Here is a 17977-nt window from a genome sequence, read left to right as displayed (position 1 = left end):
CAAAGAGTAGCCCCCGCTCGCTGCAACTAAAGAAAAAGCCCGCGCGCAGCAATGAAGACCCAACGCAGCCAAAAATAAAACAAATAAATAATAAATAAATTAAAAAAAAAAAAAAAGAAGCACAAGCCGCTCTAGCTCTGAGGTCAGGAGGACAGGGTTTAAAACCCTTCTCTCGTACCTGTTAGTGGGACTGCCTCAGGCAAGTCATCTAACACTTCTGAACTTCATTTTCTCTGTGTAAAGTAAAAAAAGTGGAATCTACCAGGATAGGTTGTTTTTAGGATTTACAATTATAATCTATGTGGTTATATATGCTTCTCCTCAGAGTAATGGTGCAATATTCACTAACTGAGTGTTTATGGCAACTTCATAGAACATAACTACCATGAATAATGAGAATCCACTGCATTTAATAAAGTGCATATGTATTCAATGCTCATGCACATAAACCTAGAAATATATAAAGAGAATAACAGTGTGAATAATATAAATTATATGTATAATATAAATTAAATATTTCAAATAAATGAAAACTACTGTGTAATTATATAACAAGTTTACTTGAATGATAATTTCTCAGAAATTTGCCTCAGATAATTATGAGCATAAAATATATAGACATTTACCCATCGTGCATGTGGTCAACAAATTCTCCAACTTCAGTTAATTGGGATGGCAAAGAGATAAATGTTGAGGATTCCACAAAAATGACACTAAAATAAATGAAAAAAGGGTTATTTTGAATTCTACTGTAACAAATTTCAGATGACCACAAAACATTCTTCTTTTAAATTATTTTCCATCATTCATAAACTATAATTAGAATCAGAAACAATTCAAAAAGTCCATGTGCTCTCATTCTGCAACTCAAAACGTATGCTAGAAAGAAAAGATCTGGAATGGAAATAGGTAAAAAATGCTATTTTTATATGGAAAGTCAACACTGAATTCCCATAACAAGGAAATTTAGAGCAAAAATGATCACCCAAATTATATTCCAGAAAGAAAGAGGAAATTACACACTGGTCTTAATACACTGTCAGAGCTATACACATTTAATAATTTCTAATCCTATTTCCAGAAAAGAGAAACGTTTCTTTCAGGAGTGGACATGAGATTTGGGTACCTAGTTAAATCAGTGCATTAATAATTATGCCATCATCTGGAATCACACAGAAATTCCGTCCTTCCTATATAATAATGCTCATTCCTTCAAGAAACAGTTTTGGCGACTCCATTATGTGTTAGGTGTGGGAGTAGGTACTGGAAAGTACAAACATGAATATGTTATCCTCTCAGCCCCCCACAATGTAGAGAAATGATACTCTAGCGGCAGGTGAAAGATATCATGAAGAGTCAGGTCAGGAATGCCTAATCCCTCCTGCGGAGTTGAACAGAATCCGTATAATATTGTTAAGAACAGATTTATCCAAACTTGATTTGTTAAAGGAAACCTTTTTTATTATGTAACAGTTATTAATATCTCACAATACTAGCTTTACAATGAAAAACAGATCAGTAATAAAATTAATCAAATGTTTTAGTCTTAAAACACACACACATTCACAAACACACATATACGAACTAAACTGCAACACATTTATATATCCTAACATTTGAATGTTGACATCAGTTTTTGTCCTTTTGTTTTAACTTGATATTTCTGGTGCCTTCATATAAGGGTTATAAGGAATTTTATAAATATTAAATAATAAAAAGTTTTAAACGGACAAAATTAACTGTAATAAAATGTAAACTATGAACAATGCAAGCTATGTATCAAACTAGCAGATTTGCTTATATCACTGTAAAGTTACAGTTAAGCAAATGTAGGAATAATTCCTCTCCAGAGAGCAATTTAAACGTAAAGTCATACACTAAATTCTCATTTAAATATCATAAAATCATGAGGCACAAAACATAATGTTTCTTTTTATTTCTATAAATCCATGGTGAATCACTGGGCAATTTATTTTGGTGATAATTTGTTTTCGCTAAAAAACAATCACACGGATAATATTACTTGACACACAAATAAAAAACTAAACCACTATAACAAATATGAGATTTTTCATATACTATACATGTACCATTTTGAGATAAAATAGCATTCTGTATGCTTCTGTTTGAAAAGTCCCTGTTTAATTACAATGAACATGCTTTCCTCAAAATAGACATATTAAATGTAAAATGAAATATAAACTGTCATTAAAATGGAAAAAGATCCTGTTTCATTACTGCAGTTTCTAAATCAGTGGTTCTCACACTTCAATGTGCATTACTATTAACTGGAGTGCTTGTTCACAACGCAGATTCCAAAGCTTCTCTTTGCATGAATTTTGACTTAGTCTGGCATGGGTTTCATTTAAAACAAGCTCTCCAGGTGTTTTTAAAATAGCCTGTCTATGGATTAAACTCTGAGTAATCTTGACTTAGACCAGCACTGCTCTAACATTAATGTACAAACAAATACTCTGGAGATGTTGTTAAACGCAGATTCTAACTCAACTGGATTGGAGTGGGCCTGAGAGTCTGTTTTTCTAATAAGCCCCCAGGTGATGTTGATTTTGCTGACTCAAGGATGACATTTGGAGAAGCACTGAGTCTAATCTAAAACAAAAAAACCCACAAATATTTTAAATAATAAAACCAGGCCACCAGAAAAAGAAAAGCAGGGAATGGTTTAGAACGACCATATATTCACTACTGTATAAAAGCAACAAAAACACTGGAAAAAATTGTCCAAATTAACTTTTTCAGAATTCTAGTTCACTAAAGAAAGGCTTGCAGCAATCTAAGTAGTGTTTATTCAAGAAAAGCTGCCAAACCTTGGCAAAAACAGTAGAGTTTGTGGCCTTGTAACTTTTATGTTGTAACTCTCCCTCCTCCTTTCCATAGCTCTACAGTAGCCTTGAAAACTAACAGCCTTGCAACCAAGGTAGTTGTAAAAAATGCTCAGGCTTGCAGCCACAGGAGGGAACAGACTGAGACTGGAGCTCTTCAAAAAAAGTCCCGTCCCTGATCATTGTTCCTGTGTAACCCGTCTCACAGTTCCCTAGAAGAGCTCAACATGCAAGGTGTTGTCTTTAATCAAACTGACTCAAAGGAAAACACCTATCCCCAAAATGTTAGTTGAAAACAATCAGCAGCAATTATGCCTGAGGCTGCAACAGCAATTGGATCAAACAAGAGCCTGACAAAACATAAAAGGAAGATCTGGGGACAAGATGCCCATAGGCAGAGTCGCCATAGCTTAGTAGAGACCCAAAATATGTCAAAGACCTTCAACCCCACTTATGGAGACAATTAATAAAGAATATCAATAAAGAGATATTATACAAAAGAACTAATTATAAATTCTGGACTTAAAAAATACAATACCTGAAATAAAAAAGCACTAGAAGGACTCAACTGCAGGTTTGAGGTGGCAAAAGGACCAGTACACTTGAAGATAGGTCAAGTAAAATGATTAATTCTAAAGAATGGAAAGAGAAAAGAATGAAGAAAAATTAACAGAGCCTCAGAGAACTGTGGGAAACCTTCAAACAGACAAACATAAGCCTAATCAAAATCCTGAAAAGGGAAAAAGAGGCAGACAGAAAATGTGAAGAAATAAAGTATGAAAACTTCCCAAATTTGATGAAAAATATTAATTTACACATCTAAGAAGTACAAAAAATTCTATGCAAGATAAACCCAAGGTGATCCATAGCTAGATAATAAGAGTCAAGTCATTTAAAGGCCCAGACACAGTAAGAAGCAGAACAAAATGGACTCAACACCTACGTTGCTCCTCAGTAAGATTAACAATAGAATTCCCATTTAAACCCTAAAGAACAGAATGCAATGGGATGATGTATATACAGTATGCTGAAAGAAGACTATCAATAAGGAATACTATATACAGGAAAACTACCCTTCAAAAATTAGGGAAAAATTAAGATATTACCAAACAAACAAAAAAATGAAAGAATTCATTGCTAACAGACCTACCCTACAAGAAATACTAGCAGAATTTCCTCAGGCTACAGTAAAAGAACACTAGAAGTTAACTCTAAACCACATGATGAAATAAAAAGCATAGGTAAAGGTAACTACATAGGTAAATACATAAAACAAATAGGCTATAAATGTACTTTATTTGCAATCCTTTTTGTTCTCCTTTCTGATTTAAAATAAAACAGTGTGAGACAATAAATGTAAAACTGTTTTATGGGCTTATAACTTATAAAGATGTAATGGGTATAACAATAATAGCACTAACAAGAGGCTAGGAAAAGGAGATACACTGCAGCGAAGTTTCTGAATTATACTGAAATTAACTTGGTATCAATCTGAGCTAGATTATTTTAAATTAGGGTGCTAATTATAATCTTCAGGATAACTACTGAGAAAAAAACTAAGAAAACATACAGTAAAAGAAACAAAAATTTTAAAAGGCACACTAAAAGTAAATATCTAAAACAAAATCAAGCAGTAATAAAGAAACAGATGAACAAAGACACAGGACTTATAGAAAACAGGTATCAAAATGGCAGACATAAACCCGACTGTATCAGAGATTACCTTAATTGTAAAGGGATTAACACTCTCATCAAAAGGCAGAGATTGACAAAATGGAAAAAATAGCTTAGAAAAAAGACAAACATTGGTTCAAAGACACAAACAGACTGGGAACAAAAGAATTAAAAAACAAACAAACAAAAAAATACCATGCAAACAGTAATAAAAAAGAGAACCGGAGTGGCTATACTAATAACAGACAAAATAGAACTTAAAGCAAACATTGTTCCAGCATGACAGCATGAGAGCTCCATGGACTACTTACCAGGGAAATGAGTTAAAATATAAAAATCGGGCTTCCCTGGTGGCGCAGTGGTTGCGCGTCCGCCTGCCGATGCAGGAGAACCGGGTTCGCGCCCGGGTTTGGGAGGATCCCACATGCCGCGGAGCGGCTGGGCCCGTGAGCCATGGCCGGTGAGCCTGCGCGTCCGGAGCCTGTGCTCCGCAACGGGAGAGGCCACGAGGGAGGCCCGCATACCACAAAAAAAAAAAAAAAAAAAAAAAAAAGATATTAAATATAAAAATCAACTATATAAACTCTCTGGAAATGATCTTGAGGGCATATAGCAAAAAACCCCCCAAAAAACAAAAAACCACACACCTCTTCAGTAATATTTACTAAATTCAGTAAGAAAAGATGCAGTCTGTGGCATTTGAACCAAGACCTTCCTCACCCAATTAAGACATAAACTCTACTCCAGACTAGTACAGCTAAGAATATAGGGCTCATTCCTCCCCTAGCTCCCAGAAAGAACTATCTTTCTGAGAGATGTGTGACATCAACATTTCTTGTCCTGCCCCAAGTACATGTTGCTGAGGCTAAGTTCTGGGCAAATGCAGCCGAGAGGAGCCAAGGGGCTCCCTTCTTCTGCCCAGCACCAAATCATGGACCACAGGCTCTACATGGATGTGAAATTGCCATTGCCCTACCTTATAAAGTGGTGGATCTATGCTGGGAGAAGCAAGCCAGGAAGACCTGAAGCTACCGTCCCCCATCCCACCTAGCACTCACCTCCTAATGTGGGACTGATTCTCCAAGAAAAGTGTACCACTGTCCCCACTTCCACCAAGAGAGCCGTGGCTCAGAGATTTTGCCTAGAGGGAGAAGCTGACCTTAAAGCATATAGTTCTTAATCTCTTCACAAAGGAACTGATTCCATTTTCAAAAACGTGAAGATCAAGGGTGCCCTTAAAAATAGTGCAGTTGGAGCTTCCCTGGTGGCGCAGTGGTTAAGAGTCCACCTGCCAATGCAGGCGACACGGGTTCGAGCCCTGGTCCGGGAAGATCCCACATGCTGCGGAGCAACTAAGCCCATGTGCCACAACTACTGAGCCTGTGCTCTAGAACCCATGCTCCACAACAAGAGAAGACACCGCAATGAGAAGCCCACGCACCACAATGAAGAGGAGCCCCTGCTCATCGCAACTAGAGAAAGCCTGTGTGCAGCAATGAAGATACAACACAGCCCCCCCAAAAAAAAAAAAAAAAAGTGCAGTTGTAGTGAAAGGCAATTGAGAGGATCCCTGCTAGTTTGTTGGAGAAACCTGGGGCAAGAGACCACTGGGAGGAGCCCCCATGGGGACAGAATAAATCTCAAACACTGACATAATGAATTATTATTTCAAAGGAACTGGATTTGATTGAATTGGCCTGAGGAGCAATTTATGCCTTCCATAGAAATGGAATTAGGGGAATTTAATAGCTAGGTGTGGACAGAGACACAGATAGTCAAAGAAAGCCCTGCCAAAAGCACTGTTAACCCAGAGTGACTGTGAGCATACCCAAGGCTGTATCCCCTAGAAGCAACATTAAAAGGTTCACACTATGTATGTGGGGTTTTTTTTTGGGGGGGGGGGTGGATGGGGAGTAGACATCACTAAAATAAGCCAGCTACTCAGTAAAAAAACAACCAAACAACATTAACAATCCAGTGGGAAGTGGGACCAGAACTCAATATATTTTCAAAAACGTCCAGTTTCCAACATAACAATTATGAAACGAGCAAAGAAACAATAAAAGAGGCATGCAAGAAAAACTGCCTGTTAGAGTGATCAGCTACCATATTTAACAGAACACTAATTCAAAATAGCCATTGTAAATGTCTTCAAAAATGAAGGAAACTATGACTAAAAAAGTAAAGGAAGGCATGATGACAATGTAACATCAAATAGAGAATATCAAAACAGAATGAAATTAATAAAGAACCAAATGGAAATTGTGGATTTGGAAACAACAATAACAGATATTAAAAAATCACTAGAGGGGCTCAAGAGATTTGAATTGGCAGGAAAAAAAGAATTAACAAACTTCAAGATTGATAGAGATTATGCAGTCTGAAAACAGAGAGAAAAAGAAAAATAAACAGTCACATATATACGGTACAAACTTAAATGGACTTAAATGGACACACTTAAATGGACACTTAAATTAAATACATGTTTAATGAAATTAACAGAAAGAGAGGAGAAAGAGAAAGGAAAAGAAAAACCATTTGAAAAATGAGATGGGTGAACATAGCTGTGTCACACTCCCCAATTTCAAACAATACAAAGCTAGAGTAATTGAAACAGTATGGTATTTGCATAAAGACAGACACATAGATCAATGGAAAAGAATGGAGAGCCCAGAAATGAATCCACACTTATATGGTCAATTATTTACAACAAAGGAGCCAAGAATATACAATGGTACTGACAGTCTCTTCAGTAAGTGGTTCTGGGAAAACTGGTCAGCCACATGCAAAAGAATGAAACTAGATCACTATTTTACACCATACACAAAAATTAACTCAAAATAGATTAAAGACTTGAACATAAGACCTAAAACCATAAAACTCCTAGAAGAAAACACAGGCTTATGTAAACTCCTTGATCTAGATCTTAGTGATATTTTGAATCTGACACCAAAAGGAAAAGCAACAAAAGCAAAAATAAACAAATGGGACTACATCAAACTAAAATAAAGCTTCTGCACAGTAAAGGAAATCATCAACAAAATATAAAGGCAGCCTAATGAACTGGAGAAAATATTTGCAAACCAAATATCTGATAAGGGGCTAATATCCAAAATATTAAAAAAAACCATATATCTAAATCACAAAAATCCAAACAATCTGATTAAAAAATGGGCAGAAGATCTGAATACACATTTTTCTAAAGAAGGCATACAGATGGCCAACTGGCACATGAAAAAATCCTTAACATCATTAATCATGAGGGAAATGCAAATCAAAACCACAATGAGATATATCTTATACCTGTTAAAATGGCTATTATCAAAAAGACAAGAAATAATAACTGTTGGTGAGGTTGTGGAGAAAAAGGAACCTTTCTGTACTGTTGGTGGGAATGTAAATGGGTGCAGCCACTATGGAAAATAGTTTGAAGGGTCCTCAAACAATTAAAAATAGAACTAGCATATGATCCAGCAATTCCACTTCTAGGTATTTATCTAAAGAAAACAAAAACACTAACTCTAAAAGATACATGCACCTCCATGTTCACTACGGCATTATTTACAATTGTTAAGATATGGAAACAACCTAAGTGTCCATTGACAGATGAATGGATAAAGAAATTGTGGTGTATATATACAATGAAATATTACTCAGCCATAACAAACAATGAAATATTGTCATTTGCAAAACCATGATGGATCTCAAGGTCATTAAGTAAAATAAGTCAGACAGAAGAAGACAATTCAATATAATCTCTCTCATATGTAGAATCTTGAAAAAAACAGGCTCATAGATATGGAGAACAGACTGGTGGATGCCAGACCTGGGGGATGGGGTGCGTGGGATAAATGGGTGAAGGGGGTCAAAAGGTAAAAAGAAGAAAAATAAAGGGAAAAAATTAAACATTTATTTTACTTTTCTTATATGAACTGTACCACTGGATAAACAAAGAGATGAGAAGATGTTCTCTTTGTAAAAATATTCCAACTAATACATTTCATAAATGATAGAAATGGAATATCACCATTTTGTAACCACCCATGAATAATGGAGGTACCCACTGAGTATCAATGGCTACTAACATTCCAAAAAGAGACAAGATATTATATGCTTCCTAAAGAAAGACTATGTAATTTCCTTTAATCTTGCCAAAGCAACTGAACCTGAGTATAATCATTCCTCTGTATCCAGCTGTGAATTCACAAAATATACAACTGAAAAAAGAACATGTGAACCTATACCATAAACATGAAATCAGCAAAATCCAGACATGAGAAACTGCAGCTCAATCAGCTCATGTTCTTCAACTGATGACTGTAAGGAAAAAAAAGAAATGGAGGAGTAACCTGTAAGTCATTTAAAAGGCACATGATTTTTTTTAATCAGCAAGAATAAACTCCAGTACTCAGAAATTCACACTTGTGTGTTTCACTTCCTTGATTACCATGAAAGTCAAGATAGCAGTTTATTCAAGAAAAAAAGAGGAGATTTGGGGATGGTTGACAAAGTCCTATTTCTTGACTCAAATACAAGAGTGTTTACCTTATAATAGTTTATTAAATGATACGTTTGTTTTTCTGTGAAAGAGAGGAAGGAAAGAAGGGAGGGAGGAAAGGAGGGAAGGAAGGAAGGAAGGAAAGAAGGAAGGAAGGAAGCAAGGAAGGAGTGAGGTGGGTGAGAGCAAAGCTGGATTGGGCTATGGAAATCATTCCAGAAGGTAACATGAATCTATAAGAACAATTAAAGAAAAACAAAAATGATAAATAAGAGGACTAATATAATGAAGGCTATAAATATGTACTTTCTGTTATGAATTGAACTGTGCCCCCCCACTACCACAAACTTCATATGTTGAAGCCTTAACCCCTAGTACTTCACAATGTGACTATAGTTGGAGATAGGGCCTTTAAAGGTGATTAAGTTAAAATGAGTCCATTAGGGTGGGCCCTCATTCATCCTGATTGGTGTCCTTGTAAGAGGAAACGTGGACATACAAAGAGACACCAGGCATGCACACATAGAGAGAAAAGACCATGTGAAGACACAGAAAGAAGGTGGCCATCTGTGAGCCAAAGAGAGAGGCCTCAGAAGAAACCTAATCTGCCAGCACCTTGATCTTGGACTTCTAGCCTCCAGAACTGTGAGAAATAAATTTCTGTTGTTTAAGCCACCCAGTCTTACGGTATTTTGTGCTGGCAGCCCTAGCAAATTGATATACTGTCCTTTTTTCTCTCAGTTTTCTTAAAATCATAAAAAATATACAAAATAAATAAAAAGAAATATTCATAAATATTATGTAATATTACTGATTATTGTAACATTATTGATATAATACATATGACCAAAAGAAACATAAAATAGGGGGAAGGGAATAGAGCTATATAAGAGTAACACTTTGTGAATCTCAGTGGAATTAAGTTACTATTTACATGAGGTACCTAAAATAGTCAAACTCATAAAGCAGAGAATAGAGTGGTGGTTGCTAGGGGCTGGGAAGAGGATGAAATGGGAGTTGTTGTATAAAGTTTCAGTTATGCAAGATGAATAAGTACTATAGATGTTCTATGCAACATAGTGCCTATAAATAACAATATGGTATTGTGCACTAAAACATTTGTTAAGAGGGCAATTCTCATGTTAAGAATTCTTACCACAAAAAAGGGAAAAAAAAAGAGAAAAGGAACACAAGGAAACTTTTGGAAGTGATGGATATGTTTACTGCCTTCATTGTCGTGATAGTATCATGGTACATGCCTATGTCCAAGCTCATCAAATTGTATACTTTAAATGTATAGTTTTTTTGCATATCAACTATACCTCAAAATAAGATTTTTTTTAAAAGATAAACAATAGAAAACATCAAGGAAACTAGAAGAAGGGTCTTTCAAAAGATCAATAAAAGTAACAAATCTTTACCTAGATTGATCAGGAATAAAGGAGAGGAAAATCAAAGTAAGGGATGGAAGAAGGGCCATCACTACTGCCTTTGCAGGGGGGAAAAAAAGGATTATAAGGGAATACCGTGAAAACTTCCATGCCAACAACTTAGATAATTTAGAGGAAATGTATAAATTCCTACAATGGCACAAACTACCAAACTGATTCAAGAAGAAATGGAAAATCTGAGTATGCCGTAACAAGAGATGAAATTAGTAAGAAAATAAAGTTTCCACAAAGCAAAGCTCAGACCCAGATGGCTTCAATTCTACCAAACGTTAGAAGAATTAATACCAATCCTTCACAAACTCTCCCCAAAAATAGAATGGAAAGGATCATTTCCCAAATCTTTCTCTGAGGGTAGTACTGATGATACAAAAAGCAGATAAAGACATCACAAGAAAAGAAAATTACACTAGTAAATCCTTTGGTTATAAATGCAAAATTTTCAACCAAATACTAGTAAACCAAATCTTACAACACGTAAGAAAGAATTATACAGCATGAAATAGTTGCATCCTGCTAAAGAGGAATTTGAGAACTACTGATCTGGTACACAGAGGCGCGGGAGCTAATCCTGTTTCTGTTAAATTTAGACTGGATAGGGGATTAAGAAGTGCAAACTACCATGTATAAAATAAATAAGCTACAAGGATATATTGTACAGCAAAGAGAATAGAACCAATATTTTATAATAACTATAAATGGAGCATTACCTTTAAAAATTGTGAATCACTGTACTGTATACCAGAATATATAACATTGTATATCAACCACAGCTCAATAAAAATTTCTTTTAAAATCTAGACTGGGTCACCTTATTTGTTAAAAAGAATATTAAATTTTGACAAAGGAGAATCTGATCACTGTGCTGCATATAAATTTTTGGAAAATATATGAAACTTAAAATTTTACTTTAAAGTACATTTAATATGAGATTATTAATAATAAGCAAATCCTGATCATTTTTGTAAGTGTAATATGAAAAAGTAGGTCACTTATTGTTATATTGTTTATAACATTAAAATAGTCTCTATATGAGTTATTTGGCTTTAAATTTCCTTTCTTATTCATTCTCTTGTATTATATTTTATCTTTAACAGTAATATATGTTTACAGTAAAATATTGATTTTACAAATTTTGTGATTGGCCTTAAATTCTTGAGTTCATATGCCCATTGCCTAAGTTTGAGGGCCACATTCAAATAAGAGAGGAAGGAGTCAAAAGTCCCCAATTAACAATCTTGTCCTCTACTAAACCATGCATTCCTCACAAGAAGTAACAATTTTAATTCAATCTGAGATAAACCATAAAATGGAAATAAACTATTATAATTTTTTGAGAAACATACAATTATAATATTCTACCAATTCCAGGAACTTTGAGATTTACTTTCAGTTCTACCACTAGAATAAGTCTAAACATGTTCGATCCTGATTTCCTCTGAAGAACTGCAGTCATTTGGTTTATTTAAGGGCATATTTTAATACTGGATTAATGCCACATATTCTGGTATTTTTTTATTCCTTACATTCTGATATAACACGTAAATAAAATTCTCCCTCACTGAACATGGGAACCATAAATTTACCAGTAACTGTTTTAAAAAAAGAATTTTTGTTTTGTCAACAATAAATGATATTGTTAATAAGAAATTATCAAAAGCCTAGACATACAATGATTTAAAAACTGGAAATTATCAACTACTAAAATAATAAGCATACATACAACTTCTAGTCTCGACACAAGTATTGCTGTAAGGATCTGATTTTTAAAGCTGGTGGAAACAGAGTTCATAATGTAAGTGATACGTAAGGTAAATTTATATGTAAATTTATAGAAAGATATTTTTCTACTTGCAACCTTAAATAATACTTAAGCAATTTATTGTCTTTTAATTTCAAATATATGCTGTTGTTGTTGTTGCTAAATCTCAAGATGCACAAATGCACGTTTAATGTGCAGTTTTAATTAATCATGATGCTTTAGGTAAAAATAAATTTTCCACTTGAAAAAAAAAAAAAAAAAAAATTTTCCACTTGAATCAACATTTCACTTTGGGAAATTAATAGATAGGATAAAATTAGAAGTTAAAAAGTCTATTAATTAAAAATTTTAAAAAATGAAAGAACTGTAAATCTCAATAAACAGAAAGCTTATAGACAAAATTCATAAATTTGATATGATCAGCCTTAGCTTTGTAGAGATCAAATAGCATTTCAAGGAAAACTGATTTACCTTCATTATTTGTTCTATTTTACCTGCTGATGCTTATAAATTTATAGCAATGTAAATATATAAAATTTCTCCTCAAAACAGTTCATGTTGAAGAAAATTACATACTTCTCTTAAGATTCAATATGGCTAATAGCAATGAATTTATGTCAAAACAATAACTTACAGCGTGGAAGGGATTTTTAACATTCACAGTGATTTCTTTCCATTTATAACACGGAGATTTGCATTTTATAGTTGCCTAAGGTAAAAAAAAATAAATAAAACATACAATATGATAATAACAAAAAATAATATCCTCAATTATAAAAAACAAACTTAAAGTACCTAAAAAACTGTCCATTTAAATACCATAGTGATATTAATTTATATAAACATTATACTGTTAAAATCTGGGTGGGGAAAAAATAAAAATAGGTTATACCTCATCACTGATCCACAGTACTATGCTAACAAATGAATGATCTGTCACAATAGTGTCTCCCAAATTGATTTCCTTAAAATTCATTTTGTTAATGACTAAGTAAATTACCATTTGCAAATTAATCAGTCTTATATATACCTAATACATATGACATAAGGAAGGGGCAGGTGTGTATGTGTGTGTGCGCATGTGCACACTGGTGTGTGAGTGCAAAAACATCTGTGTTGGAATGTGTGTGACTGTGGCATGCCTGTGTTTATAATGTGGTGGCTGCACTGACATATTTTAACTATAATAAAAGTACAAATATATAAAACTAAAACTCAAATTACCCAAAAGACTTCCATGAAAGAAAAGATTCTAGGAATTCCAAATTTTTAGACTAATCATATTCTTACCTTATTTCTCCGTTATTATCCAAACTATTTCCTGGTGTCTAAGACCATGAGTAGCCAGATGGAGAAGTAAACAGAGATCACACAAGCTCCAAGTGTCAGCTTTTCTGCCCCAGAGCCATGATAATGACATGCTAACACCATCCATGGGTCTCTTAGACACATGTGGCAAAGTGATATTTTGTTTCAGAGAATTTGTGTGAGAGGGTTGGGAAGTGTAAGAGTTCATTATTCAGGAGGAAATCAGAAGATCACAATACACATCTCGGTGACAATCAAATGCCTGCTCCCTGTCCTGGGTGTCCTTATCGAATAAGCCATTCTGTCCAGGTGAGCATCTTAATGCTCTCCTCATACAGGTGGCCTTTACTAGAGTCATTCTCTTTTCTTCCCACTCAAGCCACTGCACACCTACGATTCTTTGTAATCCATATGGAAATCTGGCAACATAAATTTACTTCTTTACCATACATCCATGGTAGAAAATAATATTTAGACAAACTAATGGCTACACAAAGTCAATCAAAGCAATATCACAACCATTTTACAGAGGTTTAAAAATCCTTCTGCTCCATCCTTTGAGATATTAACACTTAGAACTCTGCCTGGAACACCATCAAATCTCACTAAATGCCAGTCTTAATAATCTTTCTAATGGATTTGCTCCATAGGACACTCAAGATAAATTGATGAATGTTCCTATAAGAAAAGAGAAACATTTTCTATGCTGTGTAAACCACCAAACCTTAATTCAAACAAAAACAGACATAGGCCCGGGGACTGCTTTAACTTAAATCACAAGTCTCCACGGCAGAAGGGCATGTAAATTGCTACGTGTATAGTGAATGGCTCCTTGATAAAAAGCACAGATATAATCCTAAAAAGCTGAACTTAAAATAGCACTCAATACAAGTCCTTTCAAAATGCAGATGGTCAACAGACACATGAAAACAAGCTCCACCTTGCTAGTCATCAGGGAAAATGCAAATCAAAACCACAATGAGATACCACCTCACACCTGTCAGAATGGCCATCATCAAAAAGAACACAAATAACAAATGTTGGTGAGGATGTAAAGAAAGGGGAACCCTTGTACACTCTTGGTGGGAATGTAAGTTGGTGCAGTCACTGTGGAAAACATTATGGAGGTTTCTCAAAAAACTAAAAATAGAACTACCATGTGATGCAGCAATTCCACTCCTGGGTACATATCTGAAGAAAATGAAGACACTAATTTGAAAAGATACATGCACCCCAATGTTCATAGCAGCATTATTTACAATTGCCAAGATATGGAAGCAACCTAAGTGTCCAGCATATACACACACACACACACACACACACACACACACGCGCGCGTGCAATGGAATACTACTCAGCCATAAAAAAGAATGAAATTTTGCCATCTGCAGCAACATGGATGGACTTGGAGGGATTATGTTAAGTGAAATAAGTCAGACAGAGAAAGACAAATACTGTATGATATGACTTATAGGTGGAATCTAAAAAATATAACAAACTAGTGAAAACACAAAAAGAAACAGACTCAGTTACAGAGAACAAACTAATGGTTACTAGAGGTGGAGGGGAGTGGAAGGTACAAACTGTTGGGTGTAAGATAGGCTCAAGGATGTATTGTGCAACACGGCAAATATAGCCAATATTCTGTAATAACTATAAATGGAAAGTAACCTTTAAAAATTATATAAAACATTTAAAAAAACACAAGTCCTTTCAACTTCTATTATAAAATTGAGACTTATTTCCAAAGAAAGAGTATCAAAGTAAAAATATCAGAGATACAGAAGCCAAAAACTGTGCAAATGTACGTAAGTACACATCTGTATCTGTATACACACATGATCTCAAAGAACAAGAGCTGCCAGGAGATGAAACTTAGAAGAACAGCTGCGCTTGGGATACTCCTTGGCCTGAGAAAAGCAGAAACATATAAAATAGGTAACATTGACTTACGATGGCTTTAAAATTGAGGACTTCACCCTTGAGAGCAAAAGTCATCATAGTACCTCCTGTTCCATTCTTAGGTTTTGAAATTAATAGTAGCGAAGCTTCAGCAGGATGGAGGAAGCGACCGGTAAATTTCAGAGTGACAGTAATTTGGTTTCTATTTAACAAAAGATAAAAACGAAAATATTGTAGTGAAAAAAGACAACAAGCATCTATTCAGTGCATGTGCCTAGTAACCACACCCTGCAAAATACTCACTTCTACAATAAAATTAAAGATTCTTGCAGATCTTAGAAAGCCTACAATCTAGTTATTGCTGTCAGTCAAAACATCTTGATCCAGTATGTAAAACCTGAAGTTAATTTCCAAATGTATGTATAATCTACTGAATACTGGATTTTCTAAGAGCTAGCGACAGGAAATCATATATGGATTTTTATGTGAATTTCATAGGACATTCTGTGCTACTGTTTAGGCACATTCTTAGTTATACCAATGACTTTTGATTACATGGAGGAAAAAATGAGAAAGACAAAGAATTCAAAAAATACTTAAAACTGTGGTTGAAAATAAAATTCGAACCTCAAATCAAAATAACAGTATATAAGTAGCATGACTTTTATTTGAAAGATAGACTTAATTGAAAGAAAGAATAAAGAAAACATGTCCATCTCATTTAATCTTCAACTTTCTAGTCTAAACCATAGTAAAATGGTTAAAGAATCGATGGATTCGGAAATTTTACTTCCCAGTTTCTAGGGGAATGAGTCAACCATGGCACCCTGGCAGCCCTGCATAACAACACAGGCCACACACATGCAAGGCTTAACTGCAGTGGATATAAGTCTTGGCAGAAAGCTCTGTGATCCTCCCATAACATAAGAGCACGGAGCTTCAGGAAGCACTGCTACAAGAACATTTTTCACTTGCCTCCCTATCTTCCCTGAGAGGCTGTCACCAGACAGTTTCTCACTGCCTCCTAGATTCTGATGAGGTCTGAGGTTTCCTCCTACAGGGTAGAGTTACAGGCTAGAAACTGCTTAGTTGCAGCATGAAATTGACTGTCAGCAACAGGTGTCCTACCATGCATGATGCAGTCATCTGGTCCCTGCTGTTTTGGTGTCGCTCTGCATAAGGGACATGGAGATCTGGCCCCTTTGGTAACTCCTGCTTTCACTGTTTATATAAGTAATGAGGTCTCTGAATAAAAAATGGGCTCAATGTTTCTTTTAACGGCTGAGTCTTTCTGCCTTGCCTTGCTGCCACAGCTGTGGGTGGTAAACCGTGGGGACCTTTTACCTTTGCTTTTTCGCTGGCTTTTAGCACAGTTAGCATTATACATCATATCACAGTTACTCTTTGTACAAACTATCACCTATCACCTTCCCTTAGGATAGACACAGTTGGGAATGGAGATGGGGATAGATTCTCTGGGCATTATACTTTGGCTTAACTTCCCCAGAACCTTTGAGGAATCTCTGTTAAATGGGTGAGTTTAGGGAGCAGCACAGAGTACAATGAATGGAGGACTTTCAAAATCAACTGAAATATTCTCAAAATTGTTTCTTAGGGAAAATTACAACTCACAACCAGCAGGAATGGGGATGATTTTATTCAGATATAATATCACTAACCTCCTCAACCTCTGCAAGAGGACACTTTCTTGGCTATTACGAAAAGCTCATGGGCTTAAATTTAATTGAAAACAAAGAATATTTGACCTTGAGATCTTTTTTGGGGTGTATAGGCTCAAACTCTGTGTTAGGATACCTGTGAGTGACTTGGGATTTTTCTAGATATTCTAAAATTCATTACTAGATAAAGCCATTCATTCAATTAATATTTATAATTTATAATGTTCCAGACATTGTTTTAGGTTTTGGAGATATAGTAATTGGAAAAAAAAAATACACTATTCCTGATCTCCTGGATCTTTCATTTTATAGGATGTGGCAGACGTTAATTATGTCATCATAAAATAAATGTGAAAATTACAAATTATGTATGTGCTATGAAGTGATAGATGGGCACATAATGGAGAGTGTGATATAGTCTGAAGGATCAAAAGAAGTGATATCTTAGGTAGGATATGGAGGATGAGAATGAGTTAGGTAGAATTTGTAGGGGATGAAAGAAGGCATCCAAGGCCTCTAAAATGAGGAATTATGATGTGTTTGAAGAAATTACCAAAGGCCAGTGGTGCTGAAGCTTAGAGAGCAAGGGTGTTAGTGATGCAAGATGTAGCTAAGAGCCAGCCATGAAAGGCCACATGGGCCATGTTGAGATATTCAGTCTATATCCTAATGGTGATGAAAAGCTATTGGAATATTTTAAGCAGAAAAGTAACATGACCAAATTTACATCAAAAAAATTATTGCCATTCTAATATAAAGAATGGATTGCAGAGAAGCCTTTTAAGAATCTATTGTAGGGCTTCCCTGGTGGCGCAGTGGTTGAGAGTCCGCCTGCCGATGCAGGGGACATGGGTTCGTGCCCC

General features: G+C 35.1%; 1 protein-coding gene across 1 annotated transcript in view; it reads right to left on the bottom strand.

Moving 5' to 3' along the window:
* Nucleotides 1-647: 647 nt before the first annotated feature.
* CFAP47 (cilia and flagella associated protein 47) overlaps nucleotides 648-17977 on the bottom strand; it is a 27015-nt gene continuing 9685 nt past the window's right edge. The window contains exons 3-4 of the mRNA XM_028482799.1: nucleotides 15487-15637; nucleotides 648-713 (exon numbers count right to left, since the gene is read on the bottom strand). Coding sequence (XP_028338600.1) covers nucleotides 660-713; nucleotides 15487-15637 — 205 coding nt within the window. The 3' untranslated portion in view covers nucleotides 648-659. The remainder of the gene's footprint in view (nucleotides 714-15486; nucleotides 15638-17977) is intronic.

Source organism: Physeter macrocephalus, chromosome 21 (assembly GCF_002837175.3).
Source record: "Physeter macrocephalus isolate SW-GA chromosome 21, ASM283717v5, whole genome shotgun sequence".
Taxonomy (NCBI): domain Eukaryota; kingdom Metazoa; phylum Chordata; class Mammalia; order Artiodactyla; family Physeteridae; genus Physeter; species Physeter macrocephalus.
Note: the sequence above shows the minus strand (reverse complement) of the source record. Positions and strands in the feature narration are given on the sequence as shown.